Source organism: Somniosus microcephalus, chromosome 1 (genome assembly GCF_052327205.1).
Source record: "Somniosus microcephalus isolate GS21.2 chromosome 1, FLI_Smic_1.0, whole genome shotgun sequence".
Lineage (NCBI taxonomy): Eukaryota > Metazoa > Chordata > Chondrichthyes > Squaliformes > Somniosidae > Somniosus > Somniosus microcephalus.
In genome coordinates this window covers 208205055-208225137 of record NC_140987.1, presented here as the reverse complement: position 1 = coordinate 208225137, position 20083 = coordinate 208205055, and the positions used below count along the sequence as shown (strand labels likewise).

Here is a 20083-nt window from a genome sequence, read left to right as displayed (position 1 = left end):
CAGTTTGTTATAACCAGCATATAATTACACTGACATTAGGCACGTGTGTGGTGCCAGTATCAACATCATAGCAATTATAATTCAGATAAATGTCTAATTGTATTTTTTGACATTGAAGCTTTAGATCTAATCCACTTCTGTACTACTGACAATGCTGAAAATGTCATGTCAGTTCTGAACACCCTGTTCACTGATTATGTGATGACTATAATTATGGATAAACCAAATGAATCTGTCATTTCTGTTTCTCGTACAGCAATATGAAAACTGGCGACCACACCAGCCCGACAGTTTCTTTTCTTCTGGCGAAGACTGTGTTGTTATGATCTGGCATGAGGACGGCCAGTGGAATGATGTTCCATGTAACTACCACCTCACCTACACATGTAAAAAGGGCACAGGTGAGGCCTGGCGTTTACTGCATGCAGTCGTCTCCACACCGCCACCCCCCCACCCCTTTCTATTTCTTACACATATCCTTGAACATTTCTGCAAAACCCCATCAATGAAAATCCATAGAAATAAAACATATGGTAACTGCGATAAATAGTAAAGAGGTATGTGGATACATTTGCTGCTTCTGCTGGTGTACAGCAGGAGCACATATCAGTGAACTACAAACCCCCAGCCTGTGACTCTCCATTCATTCATTTTAATGGCTGGAAAGTCCTGGGGTGCGTGATTTACTGCTGTGCACTTTGGGTATGCTTCCAGAACGTGAAAGCAGAAAATTTACACTATATTCTGTTAAGTATGTCCCAAATACCTTTCACATGCTACCCCCTTCCCCCACCACCCCCCTCCCACCAACCCCTTTCCTCCTGAAGGCATTTAATTTTTGATGCAGCACTGTTCCCTGGGACTCTGGCAGTCATTACAGCACTTCAACCAACTGTCTGTTCTTTATGAGTTGTGCCTCAGCAGAGTGTTGGCAGGTTGTTCAGCTGTGGAGGGCATTGGAGCTGAGCTGGTCCTGTCCTCATTTGACACTTATGCACATTTTGCAGTTGAGATTACTGGATAATGATCAAGAGTAGGAACTGCGATTTTTTTGGGGGTTCTTTTACTGTTTTTACTCTGGATAATTTTGGCCTCTGTGTTTCAGACTACTTTCATTGCTAAGCATTAACTCTATGGCTGGGATCTTACCTGGTTTCCGGGTTCTAGTCCCGCCCCCAGCGACGTCTGACGACCTGACGCTATTTTTCCCTGATTGGCCTTGTTAAGCCCGTCCTGCGGGCTTGCCGGCCAATTAAAGGAAAGCTGGTGTCAGATGACGTCAGTGCATGACCTTCATCTGCCGGTTTTGTTAAAGTGACAGGCACCATAATTTTTTGACAGATGAATTGTCAGTGTTTGACAGCATTGAGGTGCTGTCAAACACTGACAATCACTGTCCAAAGGTGAGCCCTTGCACCCAGGCTCACTAATGACCCTCTCCTTAGTAGAAAACAGATGGCAGCTGCATGTGAGATTGCAGAAGCCATCTGTCAATTCTCCTGATCAGATGAGGCTTAACAAAAACATCAAATCTTGTGACCTACAGATACATATAAACAGAATAAAAATATTTCTCACTACATTCTCTTACCTGTCATACTTACCTGTGCACCATTGCACCCATCACACTACCTCTGCAGCTGTCATTTGCACACTTGCACTGTAGCAGACCCACAGGCGTAAAATGGTGAAAAGCCTCTTAACTGCCTGTTAACTACCTGTTAACAGGCAGTTAATTGGCTCTAATCCCCTTTCCACTGCTAGGAGATGGGTCCGCGTGCGAGTCGGGGACCCGCCTCCCGGGAAGATGGTTCAGAGGTGGGTTGGGAGCGGGGTTGGAACCTGCTCCCAATTTTTCCCATTTTCTCCAAACCCGTCTCCTTAGGGCTGGTAAAATCCAGCCCCATAAGTCTCTGAGTGTTTTCACATGCTGACATATTTCAGTAAAATATCGTAGTGTACCCAGGATAACAGAGAACCCTTTTTTTTTAAAGATTACTTCAGCTGCTAGTCCTAGCCCATGCCTCCACGACTTCAAAATTGGCAGAATAGCGCTATATTACATTTTATTTTTGGCTTGAACAGCCAAAACAGTGGCATGAAATAGAAGAAGCAAATTTTAACAATTAAACACTTCTACAGTAGTTGTTAACTCCTTGTATAGTAGAAAATAATAAATGGTTTGCAACTGTGTACCAAAACTATGTTATAAACATCTTTTTATATATTAGTTCTTTAGTACTTTCCTCACCAACTATGTAAATTGTCTTGTGTTATCTAAGTTTCTTCTGAGATTCCACTCAACCTATCTTCAAAGGCTCCAGATCAAACTCATTGAAAAGGGCTTGCTGAGAAATACCTCTGCAGTAGAGGCTTTGTGAATTGAAAGAACTATCTATTAAGTTCAAAAAGTCTGAATTGGTTCCGTGCCTGATTCTCCGATTGGCTCTCCCGCTAGATGCAAAGTCTTAGAATTCCCCCCCCCCCCGATATGTGTTCCACAGTACAAACCGAAGTTTTTATTTTAAGAAAAAAGCCAATCCTTTCCATAGAGCAATCTTTGGGAGCTATGGAAAAAATGTATTGTGGCAAGGAGAATGTTATAAAAAAAGTTTATTAATGAGAATTATAAATAATGTGTGAAATATCAGATGTTGTGATATATTGAAGAGTGATGTAGTCGAGTTATTCCTTTAAATTGTGCACAGAGATAAATCTTTTTTACTTTATATGAGGATATTTTTCTTTTCAGGGGACATTTTTCTTTGTACAGTAATTGTTCTCTGTTTTTCATCTGCTGGGCCTCACACCTTGTAGCTGAAAGGACTGTCAGTCGTGACAATCTCCTCTGATTTTATCTCCTCACTGCTGGGAGATGCCACAATTTCTGTTAAGCTCCTCCATATCTGATGCAGCCTACATCAGGAATTGAACAGAGCATGACTTGAACCTATGTCCACTTTAGCACTGAAACTTAGTGCACCAACATCCGCCCACAGTAATCACATTTAATGGCCTATAATTTAAAGAGACTGTTATTACTTTGCACAATAAGATGCAAAATTATTCATGTGTATTCACATCATTAAGTCATCATCATTGATGTTAACATGTAAAGATATTCTGTTTTTTTTTGTTTAGTTGCCTGCGGTCAACCTCCTGTTGTGAAAAATGCTAAAACATTTGGAAAGATGAAGCCTCGATATGAAATAAATTCTCTGGTCAGGTACCACTGCAGTGATGGCTTTATCCAACGCCACTTTCCAATCATTAAGTGTCGAACTAATGGATATTGGGATAAGCCAAAAGTTGCCTGCTTAACACGTAAGTTTTGCCAATATTTTGCGAGAAAAACAGAAAAGGAAAGGTAGAAAGGGCCCTGTATGTCTATGTGATGTTTGAAATATTTGCACATACACTTGTGGGCTTTTCCCAGAGAAGATGCTTTATCAGACTATCCTTGACTGATAGCTTTCTGGAGCAATGTAAGCATTGAGTTGAGATCAAATGCCAGATTTTAAAAATCTTTATCAATTCTTCTCTGTTATAACTCCACGCCATTGTCACACTATTCTTCAGTGAGGTGTTCTGGGGTGTAACTTGTCCATGGTAGTAGTTAGTTCTGCTTTGTGATCAGTTGACAGTCAATATGTTTTCTCCACTGAGATCAAGTTCTTCTTATCCAAGAGGTCCTACATTGGGCAACCAGGTCAAAACTGACCAATTCACACAGTAGCCAATATCTTATTTGTGATCTGGGTTCGGGCCCTTGGAATGGCAATTCATTCTTGTACCAAATGAGATACTATGCCACCTTGAGAGATAACATTTACAATATTCAAATATCTGGAAGTTTCTAGTTTCCTGAGATTGTTAAATCTCTTTCCGTTGTTGTCTGTTAGTTCACACAAGATTTTTTTCCTGAGTGGGCAGTAAAGAAACTATGGCCTAACAGAATGTTGATTTTTCAACCCACATACAAATGAAGTACCCGGGGCTGATGAAAGAACAGCTCAGCTGTATTGACCACCATTTTCCTTTCATCGTGCTAAGTATTATTTGTAGCTGACTGCAAATGTTGGTTTGGAAGCTTAGCAGTGAAGTTGTATGGTTGAATGATGCTCTCTGCAGGGCTTCCAAATTTGAACATGAATAATCTGTCCTCAGTAAAACTCATTGATAATCCAAGATCACAGTTACAAAAGTAATCAAACAATACTTTTGCATGTAATTATTTACATAAGTGTAACTAAAGTGCTAGTATTGTGGTAGGTTAAAATGTTCAAGCAACAATTGTCTTTTAGAACATTTTCTCTGTAGCATTGATAAAAGTTGGTTGAAATATTACAATAAAGGTTTCAAAATAGAGTCATAGAGTTTTACAGCACAGAAAGAGGCCCTTTGGCCCATCGTGTCTGCGCCGTCCATCAATCCCTGTCCAGTCTAATCCCATTTTCCAGCATTTGGTCCATAGCCTTGTATGCAATGGCATTTCAAGTGCTCATCCAAATGCTTCTTGAATGTTGTGAGGGTTCCTGCCTCTACCACCCTTTCAGGCAGAGAGTTCCAGATTCCAACCACCCTCTGGGTGAAAAAGTTCCTCCTCAAATCCCCTCTAAATCTCCTGCCCCTTACCTTGAATCTATGCCCCCTTGTTATTGACCCCCCTACTAAGGGGAAAAGTTCCTCTTTATCTACCCTATCTATGCCCCTCATCATTTTGTACACCTCAATCAGGTCCCCCCTCAGCCTTCTTTGCTCCAATGAAAACAACCGCAGCCTGTTTAGTCTTTCTTCATAGCTGAGGCGCGCCATCCCAGGTAACATCCTGGTGAATCTTCTCTGCACCCTCTCTAAAGCAATCACATCCTTCCTATAGTGAGGCGACCAGAACTGCACACAGTACTCCAGCTGTGGCCTCACCAGCGTTTTGTACAGCTCCACCATAACCTCCCTGCTCTTATATTCTATACCTCGGCTAATGAAGGCAAGTATCCCATATGCCTTTTTAACCACCTTATCTACCTGTTCCGCTGCCTTCAGGGATCTATGTACATGCACACCAAGGTCCCTCTGACCCTCTGTACTTCCTAGGGTCCTACCACTCATTGTGTACTCCCTTGCCTTATTTGTCCGTCCAAAATGCATCACCTCGCACTTTTCAGGGTTAAATTCCATTTGCCACTTTTCCGCCCATCTGACCAACTCGTTTATATCTTCCTGTAGCCTGAGGCTTTCCTCCTCACAATTTACCACCCCACCAATTTTCGTGTCATCTGCGAACTTACTGATCATACCTTTTACATTCTCATCCAAATCATTTATGTAGGTCACAAACAGCAAGGGACCCAGCACCGATCCCTGAGGCACCCCACTAGACACAGGCTTCCAGTCACAAAAGCAACGTTCGACCATCACCCTCTGCCTCCTGCCACTCAGCCAGTTTAGGATCCAACGCGCCAAGGCACCCTGGATCCCATGGGCTCTTACCTTCTTGACCAGTCTCCTATGCGGGACTTTGTCAAAAGCTTTACTGAAGTCCATGTAAACCACATCCACAGCATTTCCCTCATCCACACACCTAGTCACCCCCTCGAAAAATTCAATCAGATTTGTCAGACATGATTTACCCTTGACAAAGCCATGCTGACTATCCCCGATTAATCCTTGCCTCTCCAAGTGGAGACTAATTTTGTCCCTCAGAATTTTTTCCAATAATTTCCCTACCACAGATGTTAGGCTCACTGGCCTGTAATTCCCTGGTTTATCCCTGCTACCCTTCTTGAATAATGGTACTACGTTAGCTGTTCTCCAGTCCTCTGGTACATCCCCTGTGGCCAGAGAGGTTCTGAAAATTTGTGTCAGAGCCCCTGCAATCTCCTCCCTTGCCTCACACAACAGCCTGGGATACATCTCGTCCGGGCCTGGGGATTTATCCACTTTTTGGCCTGCTAAAACCGCTAGTACCTCCTCCCTCCCGATGCTAATATGTTCAAGTATGTCACAGTCCCCTTGCCCGATTTCTATGTCTACATCATCTTTCTCCATAGTGAACACAGATGCAAAAAATTCATTTAAAACCCCGCCTACATCATCTGGCTCTACACACAGATTGCCACTTTGGTCCCTAATGGGCCCTACCCTTTCCCTGGTTATCCTCTTGCCCTTAATATACTTATAAAACATCTTAGGATTTTCCTTTATTTTGCTCGCCAGTGTTATTTCATGGCCCCTCCTCGCCCTCCTAATTTCTTTTTTAAGTATGCCCCTGCACTTTTTATACTCCTCTAGGGCTTCCTCCGTCTTTAGTCTTTTGTAACTGCCAAAAGCCCCCCTTTTTTTCCTAATGCATTTTTGTATATCCCTTGTCATCCAAGGTTCCTTTTGCTTGTTGGTCCCACCCTTGACCTTTACAGGAACATGTTGGCATTGTACTCTCTCTATTTCCCTTCTGAAAGCCTCCCACTGCTTTGATGTGGATTTTCCTATAAGTAGCTGCTCCCAGTCCACTTTGGCCAGATCCTGCCTTATCATATTAAAATCGGCCATCCCCCAATTTAGAACCCTAATTTCCGGGCCGTCATTGTCTTTTTCCATGACCACCTTAAATCTCACCGAATTATGGTCACTGTCGCCAAAATGCTCTCCCACTGACACTTCCAACACTTGCCCGGCTACATTCCCTAGAAGTAGGTCCAGTACCGCCCCCTCTCTTGTAGGACTTTCTACATGTTGGCTCAAAAAGCTCTCCTGGATGCACTTTAAGAATTCTGCACCCTCTAAGCCTTTCACACTCTGACTATCCCAATTAATATTGGGGAAGTTGAAATCCCCCACTATTATTACCCTATTATTTTCGCACTTCTCTGAGATTTGCCTACATATCTGTTCCTCTATCTCCCCCTGACTGTTTGGGGGCCTATAGTACACTCCCAGCAAGGTGCTTGCCCCCTTTTTGTTTTTAATTTCTACCCATATGGCCTCATTAGAGGAACCCGCTAATATATCACCCCTCCTTACAGCAGTAATCGACTCCTTAATTAATATTGCAACACCCCCTCCCCTTTTACACCCCCCTCTGTCTCTCCTGAAGATTCTATACCCCGGAATATTGAGCTGCCAGTCCTGACCCTCCCTCAACCATGTCTCCGTAGTTTATTTCCATTTGCTTTTGACTAAAGTGACTTGATTAAAACTGAGCAATGCAAGAAAGCTGTATAGTATTAAGTATTTATATATTAACAATAGCACCGTAGCCTGCCTAAGCAGTTGTAGATTTCACTCGTAGAGATAAAAAAAACTGTAAAATGTTAGTAATTTGAAATAAAACCAAAAGTTTTGGAAATACATATCCGGTCTGTCAGCATCTATAAAGAGAAATGATGGGTTAACTTTATGGGTGTAGGCCCTCTGATTTCAAGATTTTTCTAGTTTTATTATATATTTCATTAACTTGCTCTCACTTTCTTGAAAGCTCACAAGCCATTTGATGTACAGAATCCAACATGTACTAGGACATTTGTGTCACCACCAGGGCTATACCATTGCATCTCCTTTGCCATTTATTCTGGGAACATTAACCGCATTGAAGCCACAGCCACCAGTTTGTTTGGGCTTTAAAGTTTTTCCCATAATTCTAGCTCTTAAGTAAAATTAATATTATTTTTCTAGGCCACAAATCACTGGACAATTATGTAGTACTGTACACCTGTAGTTTTGAAGCTAAAGAACCTAAGTGTGCCACACGCCTATCCTCCGTCTCAGAATGCACTGCACCGTTAATGATCCTGGTGGAGAAAATGTAACATGAGGAGTTGAATTCTCAGCATTGCAGCAAAACATGTTCAAAAGGCTCGACAAAATGTTTTGTTAGGATTAACCTAGTAAAACTAACAATTTTAGAAATTACTATTTTACCTTTAAATATATCCCGCAGGTCTCTAGCCCAACAAATGGCCGCTTTCTTTTTAAGACTGATTTATAATTTGATTTTTCTTCCAATAGAAAGATCTATTTTATAAGGCTTGAAAAGAGCATGGTTAAAATTATCAGTAGGAAAGCTGCAGTCCTGTGTTCTTCTCCTGAAGGTGCTGACTCATGCTGGGATGTGGTTCGATGGCCAGCCACTCCCTTGCCGAGTAGGCATTGTTCATAGATAGTGAGTGCCAACAACTCTGGGTGGCATCACAGCAAAGCTCGATCCTTGACTAAAGTCCAATGTCCATGCACGCACATTTTCTAACAGGAGTCACTGGATAATGATCGGACTTAGAAATTTGGCTGGTTATCACTTGCTCAGAGGCACTGAGCCCAATTGGAGCATCCCAACTACCGCATAGGCACATAGGATTTAGTCTGTATGGCTCAGTACCACAACTCTCTTAAGGCATTGGCAGAGTTGATTTTTAATGATTTTAACCCAAGCTGTTGAAGTGCATGGAAATATTTTAGGCCTTTCTGCCTACATGTGATTTTTTTTGTAATATATATTAATTTTCTATTTTCTTTTGTGCTTGATAGCTTCCACATATCAACGAAACTTCCCAAGGTATATTCACGGATTGTACCGAACAGGAATGAAAAGTTCACAAGACCCTGTCAGACACCGTCATCGCTGGATCAGGAAATTGCGTTCAGGGCACTGACCACACCACTGAATGGTGGGAAACTGTTCCTTGCAATTAGAGCCAAATCTGTTCCAAACAGTGCCTGTAGTAACAAATTGGGGTGGGGATATTTTAAAAAAAACATGTAGGGAGAGATCAAACAGCAGTGTCTTCAAATGTGATAACTAAAAGGATTGCAAAACATTCATTTCAAAATGATTTGAATAAGTTAAATGAAAAAGAAACTGCAGCTTGTTCATTCCATGGTTCAAGTACTGCAGCAGACATTTTACAGTTCGACAATTCTCATGCCATTCAGTAATGTTGTCTTGCAAATATTGGGCAAACCTTTTATTTATATGTGCATAAACTGCACGTCTGTTTGCAGGAGCATTTTAATCCTTTAAAGTCTACTGGAGCATTTTTGCACCTTTTCTCCATCTTTTAATGTCATTCGAGTTTTCTATTTTTACAGCATATGCAAGTAATTCATTCCTTTCAGCAGTTTCTGCAAACCAATCCTAAATTGCCACTAGTCATACTTTTTCACAATGCCAAGCTAATTTTGAACTATATTGTTAAAATTAAAAAATACATTTCACTATTTATTGCATTCATTTCAGCTATATGACAAAATGATCAGCTGTGCTTTCAGTGCCCCCTAGTGGATATTTTAACTTACCTTCTTGCCACGTTTTACGTTGTTGCAAGTACCTGTATGGAGGGAAATGAAGGTGTTGCACGAGCACCATTTTGATTGTTGCTCCAGATACACTATTCTGATCTCTATAATAAGCAGTTTTATGTGAGCAGAGAATGGAAAAGGTTATGGTGCATTAATGTGAGTGAAAACTATTTTTGAAGAGCCTGGATGATTAATTGTCTGATTCCAAAACATTCAACAACTCTCTTCCTCAATCAATCTTTCACTTCTACAGCTACAAGACCCCTGTGTATTGTAATTCTAAGGATGCAAGGTGGGATCAAGCCCAGAGACTGCATTGTGAAGCTGCTCTTTAACTCACCTGGATACAAGCAATCAGAATAGCAAGTGCAAAAAGGACGCTACATGACCTTTCCAAAAGCCATTGGTTCTTTCTGAGGTCAAAGTGCTAATATATTAACTTTTTCCAGATATGGCAGCTTTTGCAGCCCTCACTAACCACACTACAATATGGAGCTGCCTTTTTCTAAGGGTGAATATAACCCTATTTTTTTTTGTAAAAAAAAACAAAATCAAAAAATAAATTAATTTTTGTATATATAACCATCTTAGTGCATTTTTTAAAATAAATGTTTATGTCTGAATGTGGCAGCTGTATAGCATATGTTGATGATGTATGGCCATTTAGTTTAATTCTTGGGATTTTATTCATTTGCTTTAAAAGAACAGGATAAAGAAGAATTGAACTATATATTTTTGTAACATTTCTGCTGTTAACCCTTGGGCATCTGTATAAAGCACCACATACTTTGCACTGTGGGTAAAGATCCCAGTACTTCATTTTGACTTAAATTTCAAGGCAATGTATTTTATATTCTCAAGATCTAATTTTCATTCAAGTCTGTGGATATGGGTGGCAAGATTAGATAGAAACCATTTACAAATTATAATGAGAGGAGCCAAATCTCATCGATTCAATCATGGAGAGATTTTGGGGGGAAAAAGTTCATGAAATAATCTGTAAATCCAAGGGTTAACGTGTGGTAAAAGCAAAAACAATGTCTGAAAATTAAACCTGGTCTGGTCAGCAGCAAGTTTTTCATTGCAGTAAATTCATTTCTAAAAAGAAAATATGCTGGTTGCTTCACCCATTTCTGTCTCTTTTCGTTTTATAAACAGCAACAAAAATCACTCTGTATGATTTTTGTCTTTACAATGCACATAGAACAATACTGTATTTATATTTTAACTTGTATAGAAGTATAATGTGAACGTTTGGGTTTTTGTGAATGAAATACTGAAAAACTTTTGTTACTTTTTTACATGCTGGAAGAAACCAAAACAAATCTTGATCATGCTGTTTCTATTTTCATGCATTAGTCCTACTGATAGAACTGACTTGAAGAGCATTATTAAAAAGACTGAAGCCTCTGGCTATACTGCACTTTGGGGACACGGTGGAGCTCATTTATTTTCTTGCATATTTATGTTCTAATCTACTTTAGGGTTGCCAACCCACTAGGATTGTCCAGGAATCTCAGGAATTAAAGATTAATCTCCAGGACACTGCTGTGAGCAACCTGGGAGAAAAATAAGGGAATTAAAAAAAAAAAAAGTTTTTTTCATTTTCTTTGAACATTGACTAATTATAAAAATATTGGAGATGGAAAAAAGGCTGTTTGACAGTCAAGAATCATCCAATCGACTAATGAAGAGTCTGTCGCTTTCTAATTAACGTGGGGAGGTGGTGTCCTTTGAGGATGGATTTATTGGGCGACCAATAGCAGGCGAGGCCGGTGGACGTGGGAGGCCATGTGATGAAACCTCTAAGAATGCAGAGTTGGCAACCCTAATTTACTTGTTATCATAAGTTTGAAAAAAACACACACCATTTTTCTGTTTGTATATTTCACGTGGTTTTATGATACAACACAGTCTGCTTTATAGTAGGACAAGAACCCTTAAATCCAACCAAATACAATGTCCTCAACTAGTCTGGGTATGAATTATACTCTAAGCTGATCTTTGACCTGAACATCAAATACCATTCCTTCTTGCAGTTTGCCTGCATTCAAAATCCTTATACGATTGTCTTTTTTTTAAGAGCAATGCTGTTTTAAAACATTCCTGCTTCCTAACACTCTCATACCAGCCATATTATATTTTTCCTCTTTTTTTCTTTGGCTTTAGTCTCACAAGTTCAAATTATCCAAGCAATGTGACCAGGAAACTAATTGGCCTTGATCATCCTTACTGAAGTTTATTTTGTGTGGTAATTCACCTGCAATACTAAAACTTCCTAAGGTTTCTTGTTGAAGGTAGAAATTATCAACACAAGCTTGTCTTTGGTTTTACCAAGTATTCCTTAAATGTCTTGTTATTATAGCTCATCTATGGCTTCAAGATTTGCCAGAAAGCTGCTTGAGCTACTATCCCAACAAGTTTTCTCCATGTTGTAGGAATTGTGTTTACCTATCAAATACAAGAGACCTCGACCAGAGCTGATACCTTGCTTTCAGAATTCTCTCGAAGCTCTGCTCTTGCTGACTGACCATTTCCTTGCATTTCAAAGTTTATTATCTTCTCATCAGGGGAAAATCAGATTCAAGTTGGATGATTGACCCAGCAACATAATATTCTTTTGAGGCCATGCCTGCAATGCTCACCACCATTGATATTGGTGAATTCTGCTTCTCAGACAAGTTGGGAAGCAGCATACGCACTGTTCATGGACTCGAGGTGGTAGATCAGTATGTTTGAATTCCATGTGCTGGACGTAATGTTACAAGAATTTCAAACTCTGCCTTGAATAGATAATATCACAGTGACCTTTCTTGAGTTGTCTAAATAAAAAGGCAGAACAAAATAAATAACATACCAAAGCAAACTATTAACAGAAAAATAGCAGCATTTTCCCCCTAAAACTTATATGTATAGATAGAAATAGAATTATACCATAGAATGATACAGCACAGAAGGAGGGCATTCAGTCCATTGTAGAGCTATCCAATTAGACCCACTTCAGTCCATTGTAGAGCTATCCAATTAGACCCACTTCAGTCCATTGTACAGCTATCCAATTAGACCCACTTCAGTCCATTGTAGAGCTATCCAATTAGACCCACTTCCCTGCTCTTTCCCCATACCCCTGTACATTTTTTCCCATCAAGTATTTATGCAATTCCCTTTTGAAAGTTACTATTGAATCTAATACATAGTAAATGTCTTCCATATCTGATCATGAATATCTCCTGTCAATTAAAGCTGGTATGTGTCTCTGGGTTTCTAGCAGATATGTACTTCATGAATTCGATAACCTCGCCTGGCTGAAATAGGTCAATCAGGATGTATCTGCCAATGATGGGTGGTTTTATACTTCTCAAGCAGCTAATGAACAGCTTAATCACCATTTCTTATGAAAGGTTCGTAAATATAGCTGTGCAGGGAGGAAATTCGAAGGCTCAAGCAATAGCAGCATGAATTGTTCATAAACCCATTTTTTGACCCTATCCTGACTTTATTGATGGGCTCCATGAAAGGCACATTGACCTTTATGAGTCAAATGGGTTGTCCATTAATCAAGCTCACTGCCAGGCTTCCTGGACATGATAATGTTGGCTCAGAATCCTAAAGGAGATTAGGGAAAATTTGCATGACTTGAAGATAACTATAGCAATGTAAAAATGGAACTGCAAATACTTAATGCTGGGAGAATTCTGCTGCTCTTCAAATAATGTCATGGGATTTTTTACACCCACCGGAACAGGCAGGGAGGATCTGGATTTAACATCTCATCTGAAAGGCAGCAGCTCCAATGACGCTGCACTCCCTCGGTACACTGAAGTCTCAACCTAGATTACATGCTCTTAAATCCCTGGAGTAGGTTTTAAACCCATGCCCTTCTGATTCAGAGGTGGGAGTGCTAACACTGGGCTAAGCTGGCACTGTTACCAAGTCAAAAGCAAAATACTGCAGATGCTGGAAATCTGAAATAAAAACACAAAATACTGGAAATACTCAGCAGGTCAGGCAGCAGCTGTGGAGAGAGAAACAGAGTTAATGTTTCAGGTCGATGACCTTTCGTCAGAACTGGAAACGGTTAGAGATGTGACAGGTTTAAACAATTACAGAGGCAGGGAAAGGGGTAAGGGGAGGAAAGAACCCAAGGAAAGGTGTGTGATAGGGTGGAAGACAGGAAAGATTAACTGACAAAAGGGTTGATGGTGCAAGGTGAATGGAGGTGGTAATGGGACAAGTAAAGAAACAAAAGATGGGTCTAGAGGAGGTGTAAATGGGAATAGCAGAATCACCAGCAACAGCTGCCATTCAAAAAAATGGGGGGAGAATTTATGATCTGAAATTGTTGAACCCAATGTTGAGTCCGGAAGGCTGTAAAGTCCCTAATAGAAAGATGAGGTGCTGTTCCTTGAGCTTATGTTGAGCTTCATCGGAACAGTGTAGGAGGCCGAGGTCAGAGTTGGAGTGGCCCGGAGAATTAAAGTGACAGGCGACCGGAAGCTCAGGGTCACACTTGCGGACTGAACGGAGGTGTTACACAAAGTGGTTACCCAATCTGCATTTGGTCTCCCTAATGTAGAGGAGACCGCATCATGAGCAGCGAATACAGTATACTAAATTGAAAGAAGTACAAGTAAATCGCTGTTCCACCTGGAAGGAGTGTTTGGGGCCCTGGACAGTGAGAAGGAAGGAGGTAAAAGTGCAGGTCTTGCATCTCCTGTACTTGCACGGGAAGGTGTCATGGGAAGGGGAACGGGTGTTGGTGTTAGAGAGGAGTGAACCAGGGTGTCGCAGAGGGAATGGTCCCTTCAGAATGCTGAAAGTGGGGGGGGGGGGGAGGGGAAGAAGTGTTTGGTGGTGGGATCACGCTGGGGGTGGCAGAAATGGAGGAGGATGATACATTGAATGCGGAGGCTGGTGGGTGAAAGTTGAGGACAAGGAGAACCCTAACAAGGGGAGGGAGGGGAAGGGGTGCGAGCAGAAGTGCAGGAAATAGAACGGACACAGTCGAGGGTCCTGTCAACCATGGTGGAGGGGAATCCTTGGTTGAGGAAAAAGGAAGACATATCGGAAGCACTGGTATGGAAGATGGTATCGTTGGAACAGATGCGACGGAGATGGAGAAACTGGGAGAATGGAATAGAGTCCTTACAGGAAGTGGGGTGGGAGGAAGTGTAATCAAGGTAGCTGTGGATGTCAGTGGGCTTATAGTGGATATTGGTTGATAGCCTATCCTCAGAAATGGAGATAGAGAAGCTCAGGAAGGGAAGGGAAGAGCTGGAGATGGACCTTGTGAAGGCAAGAGCTGGGTGGAAATTGTAAGAAAAGTTGATTGAATTTTCCAGTTCCGGGTGAGAGCAGGAAATGGCACCGATACAATCATCAATGTACTGGAAAAAGAGGTGAGGGAGGTTTGAGCCTGGAAGGGAGGCATCTTTTTCCCCCTGCTCACTCAAAGTTGGCAGACGAGCAATCAACAAGCAGCAATCAGATGGCAGAAAGGAGGGAAAGATTAGAAAGAAGTAAAGAGCCTTCAGAACTCCTCGTTCAGAAGCGGAAGTATTTAAGAGTTGTAATTATAAGGTTAAGAGAGGTTCAGTGCTTAACAGACAGAAGTAAAACTTGGAAAGTGTATCATCACTGTAATGAACTGCTCACATCTCTGACCGTAGTGTGAAAGCATATATATGGCATAGCACTATAGAGAAATGCATGAGTATAAAGTTTGCTGAAACAGGAAGAAAAGGAGATCAAAGCGCAAAGATAATAACAGATATAGGAGTACGGTAGCCTAGAGATAATGATACTGGGCTAGTAATCCAGAGGTTATGAGTTCAAATCCCACCATGGCAAGTTCATAAATTGAATTCAATAAATTTGGTAATTTGTGGGATGACACCAGGAAAATTATCATAAAAACTGTCAGAATATTGTAAAAATCATTTTCTGTAGCTCTCTTACAAAAGGAACTAAACATGCTTATATGATCTCTACCAAAACCTCTGCCTGGCTAGTTAAACAATCAAAAAGACTGCACAAAGCTGTGTCATGACCCAAGTATGCCCAAGAAAGGAAGATTTGAGATTGCATCACTGACTCAAGAGTCTTAAGATCCTTTGATTCAGGGTCATGATGAGTATTAGATTCTTCAAATTAACCCATAAATTCAAATCTCACTGTCTTCATTTATACAGCATAGATACATTTTGCACAATTCTGCATTTCTTCCAATTGTATGTAAGGCAAAGGCTCACCAAAAATGATCTAACCAGAAAATACTATAATCCATATTCACAGCAGCTTGATTGGATGTGACAGCAGGGGCAGGGGGTCATATTTGGTTGCATTAGTTGGGTTTGACAATGGGGTCCATGACTGACCCAGGGCCCGTTACTGAGAGCGGGAGTTGAGTTGGAAGAGACAGCAAGATCTTTAACTACACACCACCGAAAACAGTCGGAATGCTTCTAATATATTCCACTGAAACTTGTAACCTTGGGACTTCCGCTCAAAAACTGACACTAGGACTACATGAAAAATATCACCTTTTGCTAAACTATCCTGAGGAAAGCTCAAAATGTTACTCTCCAATTTCATTAAACAGTCAACAAAACCTTCAGCAAGCACTTTTCTTACTGCTTCTGTCATTTGCTTGTCAGTATTTTACCCAGAGAAGGAAAGCACATATAAAGCTTAAAAAAACACATGTTGCAGCAATTTTACAAAAGATATCAACATTCTTCACCAGCTTACTCATTTCTCCTTTTACGTAACACTTTACACCATTAGGAAAATAAAGGGTCACATTTTCCAATACCCCGCGTCACTTGGTGGAGCCTTGTGCACACCGATGAGCTGATTGGTTAAATCGTAGGTGCACTGCCACAAATCTCCATCCATTGAAATCATCGATTAAAAAATGTATGGCAGCAAACCATCACTTTTTCCATTCAGCTGTCAGCTGAGAGTGAAGCATCACCAGTGACAACAGTGGCATGAGATCTCCAGATCTCAGAAACTGTTGCCCATACGCCCTTGAGTTAATTTGCAGACTTCCGTACTTGGCAGGTGTTTGTTAACTTTCTGTTCCCTGTTCCAGCATAAGCTCAGCTGAATCATTCAGTATTATCTTTCAACATATTTTATTCATCATTGGTAATTGATGATAATCCCCTATGCTGCTAAGCAAATGATACCACATCACCTTTAAGGATCTATCATCTGCCCTCTCTTTCCCACCTGCATGCTTCTCTTCAGTGACAGCGTGCACAGGCACAGAGGTCGAAAAATTCAGGGGCTTTACGCCACCCGTTACCATGAAAAAGTAGCGAAAAAGAGGGTGGCTGCCGCTCTTTCGCCAGCTGGTGGCGGGTCCCGTGGTGTCCGCCATTTTCTGAGGCCTGGCAGCACTGCCGGTAGGAGCAATGGCCCTCCAAATTTAAGTTAGGGAGTGGTGACGTCAGTCGGTGTGCAATGCTGACTTAATGTCACCTCGGTGAACTTGGACCTTAGCACTGAGTTCAGCGCTGAGTCCTAAGCTCACCATGAAAACCCAGCATTCAGCAGACTCACAGAGGCACTGTCAGCACCTCTTAAAGGTATGTTTGCATTTAAGCTTTTGGACTGGAATTTTTTGATTTTATTGAAGTAGTGGCTTGGTGCAATACATGTTAAAAGTTTTTTAAGTATGTAGGGTGTGATGCTGGATGCTTACAAGGCCTCAGATGATAAAGAAAGGCCTCTGAAAAGACAGAAAATGCTGCAAATACTCAGCAGGTCAGGCAACATTCATGGAGAGAGGAACAGAATTCACATCCCAGGTCAAGATGCTGCCTGACCTGCTGAGTATTTCCAGCATTTGATGCTGTCATTCCAGATTTACAGCATCCACTCACAGAGCGAAGAGGAAGACGCAGAAGAGGAAGATGCAGAAGAGGAAGACTACAAGCCAGACAGCCCCTTTCCGGCCTGGATATCCAGGATGGAATCATTCGCCTGCGGTACCAGTGGCCACAACCCAAATTCCCCTTTCAACATTTGTCCCACACCTTTCCTTCTTTCTGATACTAACCATCAAAGTGTCCTCTTGGCCAAAATGCCGAAATAAAAGCCACCACAAAGCAAACTTTCCCATTCAACAGTATCCAACTATCCATCCAATCTGACATCAAGAAATCAATTCTTCTTCTTTTCTTCTTCTTCCTGTTTGATAAGAGACTCTTGCATGAACTTCCACTGGGGCTGCTCCACTATAGAAGAATGGTGGAGCTGAACTCCCGCTCGCCCTAGCACTAGGCAGGAGACTCCGTCACAGATCCCAGGGACAGGGTAATTTGCATGATCAGGACATGCTGCCGACACCTACAAGGATATTTTGGCAGCATCTGTCCCAACTTGACCTTGGGAAGAATATGCTGTACAGAAGATTAAGATGTCTAATTAAGATCAGGGATCCCTCCAGTGGGCTCCCAATGTTGCCTTCATGAATTTTGGTTGACTGCTGTGCCCTTCACAGTTTCTCTCTTCAGAAAGGCTTGGAAATTGAGTAGTAACCAGGATGCTGCACATAATTTAAATGTACAACCCTTCAGAACACTTCATTAATCATTAATCATGAGAGTGGTCTGCACAGAGTGATCCTAAATGGAGTGTTTCTAAACAGAGTGCTAAAATTGGGAATTTGGAGAGAGTGGGAATTTGGAGCAGAGGGGGGAAGAAGGAGAGAGTGAGAGGAGCAGCTGGAGATAAAGGGAGGCCTGGAGCCCAGAGGGAGCGCGAGCTTCAGGGAGTGAGGTAAGTGACGTCAGCACAAGGGAAGGGGCTGAAAAGAAAAAAAAAGATTTTTTTTTAAGTCTTGTGTTTATTTCTGTTAAGTTAATTAATAGTCGATTAAATAGAGGCATGGCAGGGCACTTCAGATCTGTGGAATGCACATCTTGTGCCATGTGGGAACTCTAGGACGCTTCCTGTGTCCTGGACAACCACATATGCAGGAAATGTCATCAGCTGGAGGAGCTCGAGCTCAGAGTTTCGGAGCTTGAGCAGCAGCTGGTATCACTGCATGAGGCTGAGAACTGCGTGGATATCACATTTCAGGAGGTGGTCACCCCACAGCATAAGAGTGTGCAGGCAGAAAGGGAATGGGTGATCACCAGACAGACAAGGAGGACCAGACAGATAGTGCAGGAGTCCCCTGAGTGGATCTCACTCTCCAATCAGTATTGAATACTGGTGAGGGCAATGGTTCCTCTGGGGAGTACAGCCAGTGCCAAGTCCACGGGTGGCTCAGCTGTACAAGGGGGGAGGTGGAAGATCAGGAAAGCAATAGTGATAGGAGATTCAATAGTTAGGGGAACAGACAGGCATTTATGCAGCCGCAGACAAGGATCCAGGATGGTATGTTGCCTCCCTGGTGCCAGGGTCAAGGATGTCACTGAGTGGCTGCAAGGCATTCTGAGGGGGGAAGGGTGAACAGCCAGAGGTCATGGTCCATATCAGTATCAACGACATAGGTAGAAAAATGGATGAGGTCCTGCAGTCAGATTTTAGGGAACTAGGAAAGAGATTAAAAAGCAGGACCTCAAAGGTAGTAATCTCCGGATTGTTCCCGGTGCCACGCGCTAGTGAGTTTAGAAATAGGAGGATAGAACAGATGAATGCGTGGCTAGAGAGATGGTGCAGGAGGGAGGGCTTTAGATTCTTGGGACATTGGGGCTGGTTCTGGGGGAGGTGGAACCTGTACAGGCTGGACAGGTTGCACCTCAACAGAGCCGGGACCAATATCCTCACTGGGGGGTGGGGGAGAGGGTGTTTGCTTGTGCTGTTGGGAAGGGTTTAAACTAATTTGGCAGGGCGATGGGCACCAGGATGTAGCATTAGAAAGGAGAAACAAGGGGCACAAAAGATTGGGAGAGAAAGATAGCACCAGAGTAAGAAATAGTATGGTATTAGGTGGGGTCAGACCAGGAGAGAATACAAGAAGGTCTAAGATAGGTTTACAGTGCATGTGTGCAAACACACGAAGGGTGGTAAATAAGGCTGGTGAGCTGCAGGCGCAAATAGCTACATGGGAATATGATGTTGTGGCAATATCGGAGACCTGGTTTAAAAAAGGGCAGGATTGGGTACTAAATATTCCTGGATATAAGGTGTTCAGGATAGATAGGGAAGGAAAGATAGGAGGTGGTGTGGCAGTATTGATTAAGGAGAATATTACAGTGCTGGAGAGAGCGGATGTCCTGGAGGGGTCAAGGACAGAATCTATGTGGTTAGAGTTAAGAAACAATAGAGGTGCCAGCACCACTACTAGGTGCATCCTATAGGTCACCAACTAGTGGGAAGGATATAGAGGAACAAATTTGCAGGGAAATTACAGAGAGGTGCAAGAACTATAGAGTAGTGATAATGGGGACTTCAATTATCCTAATATAGATTGGGATAGTAATAGCGTAAAGGGCTAGAGGGGGAAGAATTTCTGAAGTGTGTTCAGGAGAACTTTCCTAATCAGTACGTTTCCGGCCCAACGAGGAAGGAGGCATTGCTGGATCTGGTTCTGGGGAATGAGGTGGATCAAGTGGAGCAATTGTCAGTAGAGAAACATTTAGGGAACAGTGATCATAGTATCATATGGTTTAGATTAGTTATGGAAAAGGATAAGGAGCAATCTGGAGTAAAAATACTTCATTGGAGGAGGGCCAATTTCAATGGGTTGAGAACAGATCTGGCCTAGGTAAACCGGAATCAAAGATTAAACTTTGTAGTTGCTGGGTTTATCCTTACACCCTTTTTTGAACAA

At 42.0% G+C, this 20083-nt stretch overlaps 1 protein-coding gene across 1 annotated transcript in view; it reads left to right on the top strand.

The window, feature by feature from the left end:
• The window catches only part of LOC147124561 (versican core protein-like), a 210971-nt gene extending 200257 nt beyond the window's left edge, over positions 1–10714 (top strand). The window contains exons 14-17 of the mRNA XM_085989372.1: positions 257–401; positions 3142–3324; positions 8521–8660; positions 9545–10714. Of these exons, the coding sequence (XP_085845498.1) occupies positions 257–401; positions 3142–3324; positions 8521–8645 (453 nt within the window). The 3' untranslated portion in view covers positions 8646–8660; positions 9545–10714. The remainder of the gene's footprint in view (positions 1–256; positions 402–3141; positions 3325–8520; positions 8661–9544) is intronic.
• Positions 10715–20083: the final 9369 nt, after the last annotated feature.